Source organism: Ciconia boyciana, chromosome 4 (genome assembly GCF_034638445.1).
Source record: "Ciconia boyciana chromosome 4, ASM3463844v1, whole genome shotgun sequence".
Classification (NCBI taxonomy): domain Eukaryota; kingdom Metazoa; phylum Chordata; class Aves; order Ciconiiformes; family Ciconiidae; genus Ciconia; species Ciconia boyciana.
The window spans coordinates 31,380,998-31,386,997 of NC_132937.1; the positions used below are offsets into that span (position 1 = coordinate 31,380,998).

At 35.7% G+C, this 6,000-nt stretch overlaps 1 protein-coding gene across 4 annotated transcripts in view; it reads left to right on the forward strand.

Moving 5' to 3' along the window:
- The window catches only part of NNT (nicotinamide nucleotide transhydrogenase), a 53,287-nt gene extending 48,043 nt beyond the window's left edge, over positions 1 to 5,244 (forward strand). For all 4 annotated transcript variants that reach the window (XM_072858863.1, XM_072858864.1, XM_072858866.1 and 1 more), the window contains exons 20-22: positions 427 to 545; positions 1,528 to 1,643; positions 3,038 to 5,244. In XM_072858863.1, the coding sequence (XP_072714964.1) occupies positions 427 to 545; positions 1,528 to 1,643; positions 3,038 to 3,187 (385 nt within the window). In that variant the 3' untranslated portion in view covers positions 3,188 to 5,244. The remainder of the gene's footprint in view (positions 1 to 426; positions 546 to 1,527; positions 1,644 to 3,037) is intronic.
- Positions 5,245 to 6,000: the final 756 nt, after the last annotated feature.

A 6,000-nucleotide genomic window follows, 5' to 3' on the forward strand; every position in this document is an offset into this window, starting at 1 on the left:
CCTGGCATTTTTGTTGCAGTAGGCTCTCCAAAGCCGCTTTGCAGGTGCAACAACTTTCTGAAAGAGTCTTCTTATAATGGAAGGACTGAAAATGTACTCCTAGCTTTTTTAGTTTTAATGGGAATTGAGCATATTCTTTTGCATACCTGTTTTGTCAGTCATACTTTTAACTTTCCAGAAAAGGAACAGCTGCTTTTCAGGTGAAGAGTCAAATCTACAGGCTTTGTTCCCTTTCCCACCCTCTGAATTCCCTGAAACACCGGAAAAGTCTTTACAATTGTTAAGGTTTAACCATTTCTTTTTATTAATTCATATGTGTGCTTATATTTAAAGAACTTCTCAGCCTTGTAGGTCACAGGTGACAATTTTGTTATATAAACCAGAGTGGTCAGTACTTATTAACGGGCTTGGAATTTTTCCCGTTAGGTTTGGTATTCACCCTGTGGCTGGCCGTATGCCCGGTCAGCTGAACGTACTCCTAGCAGAAGCTGGTGTTCCCTATGACATTGTACTGGAAATGGATGAGATTAACGAAGACTTCCCAGGTTAGCATGCGAGCTATAAGTTTCCAGTAGATTGGATTTGATCTTGTCAATTTTTATTTGATTCTTCTGTTTTTACATCACACAAGGACTTTAAAAATAGAAAATCTTAGGCCGTTCTGTTTTTCTTTTGTGCCTGTTGTGATACCGCTGTAGAGGAGTAGAGGTCTCTTTCTTGCTGTCCGAGTGCTCTCCTAGCTGATGGTAACTGAGCGCAGAGGAATATAAGAAATGGCCTGACTTAAAAGCAGAAAACCAAGAAGCAGAGAGTACAGACAGGTTAAAGCAAAGGGAAATATTGGATGTAGGAGTACAGAAAAGAGTAGGTATTGAAGGGAGAGGGATAAATAGGCCTGTGAAACTTGTTTTCTCCAGAACCGAGAGAACTTTTTTAATTGCTTGTAGCTGTGAAATAAATGACAAATGCTGTGTCTCTTTTTATCACTGTTACTGCTCCATACAAGAAAACTACTGTTATTTCTTTAGGTCAGGCACTGTGGATGATTTGACCCTGTTATATCTTGTAAACCAATATAGCAATGTACGTATATCTTGTTTTCCCACATCTTTATTTAAAAATAAGAAAGTTTCTAGTAAAAGGTTTTTCAAAAGAATATTCAAAGAAAAAGCCAGGCACAAAGAAATTTGAAGATGATGATACTATATGTGTGTGAAACCACATTTAAATATAAAAGGATTTAACTTTGTGTGGCAGAGGGGCCTAATGAGCCCCTTGAATTGGGGTTCTAGATGCTTGCAGTTTGTTGGGGGTAGTTGGTAGCACACTTGGACTCTCATGTATAACTTGCTTTGATAAGTTTGTAAAATATTTGTGAATGAAGTCCCCATAAATATTTGTAGAGCACTTACCATAAGTGGTTCTTCTGCTTCTAATGATCGGATTTAACACAAAAATGTATATCAGCCTCAGTGTTCGGGTTTCAGATAATTTTTCATCAGTTTTTTTTTCTTTGTCTTGCTGCAGAAACTGACTTGGTCCTTGTAATTGGTGCAAATGATACAGTTAATTCAGCAGCTCAGGAAGATCCAAACTCTATCATAGCTGGAATGCCAGTTCTTGAGGTCTGGAAGTCCAAACAGGTGAGAATAACAGATTTGTGTTAGCACCTACCTATAGATAGCATGCTTTTAAAAACATGGTTTATAGGATAAGCTAACAAGATTCTCCTACTCTTCTGGTTTCCATGAGAAGCTTCTCTGCAAGGTGTCCAACAAAACAGTCAGTACTTTGCAAGTGTGATACAGTGTTCATGATTTTATAATCGTCAGCAGGTGCTTTAGTGAGACTAATGATTACTTCAGTAGAAAAGACCAATGAAAGTGCTTTTACTAAAAAATGTGGTTAGAATAAATGATGTTCTGCTCACATCTGCGGCCCTGAAACATTTCTGTACAAATATCTGCTTTTTTAAAGTTTATAGGAAATTTGATTGACAACTTTAATATTGAGGTGGAAATACAAAAATGAATAATATGCTTAAATAAAAAACCCCAAACAATGAGTGGCCAGGTTGAGTAGGGAGCTTAGTCTGTCCAGATTGAATTGACAGTTTAGTTACCTCGCCAGTTTTGCTCTTTGAAAGCAACATCGTCTGATCTAAAGTACATATACTTGAGTTTCCTTGATGTGATCTTTGAGCTCTTGTTCGGAACCCAGTTGTAACCTCAGTTCTGTGGGTTAGCCATTCAAGCACTCAGTCATAGGCACATATATGTATCAGTGTTTTGTGAGTAGCTACGTGTTGCAATTTGAGAAGTAAACATTTACATGTTTAAAGTTGGTACAGCTTCACAGTTTCTCTGCTGAAGGTGCCGTGGTTAACTACTTTGACATTTAATGGCTAAAACTGGCTGAAATTTATTTTAGGGTGGGGTTTTTTTGTGTGGGGTTTTTTGTGGGGGTTTTTTTTGTGGGGTGGTTTTCTTGGTTTTTTTTTTTTTTTTTAAATCCCATGTATGAAGTAATACAGAGTAATAGTCTGGAGAAGTACTGGAGAGCGTTGTTGCAGCAAGTATTGATGTGAATGCTCATCTGAATTGTGGTGTTGACAGGGAATGGGGTTAAAATAGTTTAAAAATGAGAGCCTCAAAAACCTAATTATAGGTTTATAATTATAATAATATATATATAAAAATATATATATATAACTGTCATAATCATCAGTGCCCCTCTTGCTTTGACTTTATTACATGGAATAAAGTAAAAGCATATGAATAGATGTAGTGTCCACAGTCTCTTCATCTGACATGTAATATTGTGTTTAACAATAAAATGTTTCTGAAACTGGTCCGAATATCGATTTGTCTGCTCTATTAAAATTTGAAATACAGTTTTGTAGCAGTGAGCACCCTGTTTTGGCCAGGGATCTCTCTTTCTCTCCCTTCATTTGTGGAGGTTGATTTTGTGTTGTCTTCATTTGAGGGGGAATGATGGTTGATTTTCACTGTGTCAAATGTGAACTCTTTATATGCAGGTCATTGTAATGAAGAGATCTTTGGGAGTTGGTTATGCAGCTGTGGACAATCCAATCTTCTACAAACCCAATACTGCCATGTTGTTGGGAGATGCTAAGAAGACTTGTGATGCCCTACAGGCCAAAGTCAGGGAATCATATCAAAGCTAAATACCGATTTATATTCCACTCATTGTGACTACAGTTTTGTCACAGAGGTAATGGAAAACAGGAGTTAGAAGAATCTCTTACTGTTGTAATGTAGCCGGCATTTGGAGGAAGACTGCATTGACTCCTAGGAGATGTAGTTCAGTCAGGGATGTAGGCTTTTATGAAAGGATGGGCATATTAGCCCTTCAAACTAAATCTCCCATGAGGCAATGCATTAAAGAATGAAAATGTGCTTTTTAAGGTTAAGGTTGAGCTGTTAGAAGCAGGAAGTAATTACTCTTTGTCATCTTTAAGTAGTTATTGACTTCTTCCTCCTAACTGTCTGTACTTCTGTCATGGAAATTCACTAAAAAATACTGTGCCAAAATTGTATTCTATCTTATCATCAAAGCTGTTCTTTGGCCAGTATGGACAAAACAACTATATTTCATCAAAACTTAAAGCAAAATCACAAACTGATGCAAGTAGATGCAAATAGATGCTTACATGATTTGAGATTCTAAACATAATATTCTGTTAAATCTCTACTAAAATAAAATAAACTGTTTCTTTTGTAGATTGTATGGATGTTGTGAATCAGGAACACTTTAGGAAAGTTATTTTTCTTTAAAATACAATTCCACTTTTTTGTAGTGTCCACTTTGTGTAAAACAAAACACAGGATTTCAGGGACCTACCAAGTGATCTTCAAGCCTGACAAGGAAATGTACACTTACTTGCACTGCTTAACTTTTTGAAGCAGCTGCTAAATTCTCCATCTTTTCCAGTAGTTGCCTTTTTAACTGTCTGAGGAAAAATATGGTCCAGTTCTGCACAGGCAGAACATCTTGCATACCTGATCTCTTCACAGGATTTGGACCACAGTGTTTCAGTTTTTGTTCACTTAGACTTTTAACTGTATTTGCCACTTTAAAATGTAGTGATGCTTTCTGAATTAACATTTTTGTGATGCTGGAAAAGGTACTTTTGAACATATTTAAGATGCTGGAGTTTATTAGAATTTTTTTAATTAAATAAGCTATTGTTTGGACAGCACAGAAACATACCAAACTTAAAATCCAGTGTTTTGATTATTTGACTTCTCCCTAATCTAATTAAAAGCACTGTTAAATTCCCATAATAAGTTCAGCAAATAATTAAATTATGACATAGATTGCTGTTTTGTTTTTATGTTAAGTGTACTTGAGTGGAACTCAAATATTTGCCTAATAAAATGAATTTATCGTGTTTCCATAATGATGTAGCAACTGTCCATGGTGACAAAGGCTAAATAGAAATAGCTGTACTTGTGTTAGGAAGTACAAAGTCCAAACTACTATGAAGTAAGTCTTGAAATTAATCTGTCTTGATTGATAGAACAAACTTTTTTTATTACACCATGTATTGAGACCTCATATAAAATATAGTATTTCCACTTAGCTACCTCTGTTTTTATGTGAAGATCACTTAAAACACAGACTTGGAACAGGTAATGCATTAAGAAATGTAACAATATGTGAAAGAAGCTACCCTTATTGCAAATCTTGTTTATATAATTTGAAATAAAAATTATCACATAAGCATGAATATGTTGTACACTGCAGGAAAAGACTTGTAATTAAACTTTAATTTAAAACATCGCGGCAGCTATATTTGAATGTAGCATGTATGGCCTCTTGATTTCATTGTATTCAACTTTTCTTTTAGGTCTGCAAAAAATAGGAGGTAAATGGGAGAAGAGGAAAGACAGGGAAATAATCCTCTATCTCTCCCTCCCAACTAAGCAAAAAAGAGATTTGAAAGGATTTAACATCCTAAAATGTTCTTTTTTGTCTTGTCAAACGTGAAGTATCTAACTGCGGTATGCAACATGTCTCTGCTTATAAGTAGCTAATATAAGACTTAGCTTTTCTTTAAAAAAAATAAAAGGGGGGGAATTTTTTTCTTTGTATTTGGAAAAAATCATATAGTTATGTTAGATCAGAGGTACCAGTGTTATCTTTAAAACTGTGCTTTACCATGGAACACCAGGTAATTGTTGAAGTGCTAATAAAAAGTCGATTATTTTTCCTTATTGATCACTGTCTCTTTTCTCTCCTGTTGTATTTCCTGAGTAGATAAGTAGTCTGACATTCTTTTTGGGAGTTAGAAGATCAAAATGCCACCAAGGGGTGTTGAGATTGAAGAATGTAGTGAAAAGGAATCATAGTGAAATATGCATATTTCTTTTCTTCTTTAATTTGAATGGTTCTCTAAAACATTCATTCTAGGTATGACTGATATCACCTGACCTTAGCAACTTTTATATGAGCTCCTCTAGTAAATGAAGAGGATTAGACAACTGCTGAGAGCAGTTAATCCCAATATGTTTCCTTTTTGACGTAGTTCTTCAGGCTTTCTTTTTTAACTTGGCTGAATGCTTTATTTTCCATTGGCTGAGGTATGAGATGAATCCTATCCCATTGAGCCTGATACCATATAAGTTTGCTTCAGTTCTTAGTTATTTTGTTCTACGAGGTGGTCAAGTTGATTGTTATGATGATTTCAGTTTCTACCTTCAAAGTGAATGATAAATGAATAATGTTAGCCATCTGATAGTCTGTTCAATTGTATAGTTGCACAAGTCTGACATGCAACTCATGTTTTCTTCAAGCTTTGGTCAAGCTGAGACTTGAGGCTTCTCTTAGAGGCTGTAGCCTGGTGTTGATTCATGAGGTAACCTCTCTTTCCTCTTGGTTGAGTAGCCCACCTGGGGAGCATATACCCACAGTATATGGATTTGTAGTCTGACAAATGGTAAAGCCATAGCCTTTTGTGGATCTGACTGCTAGTTT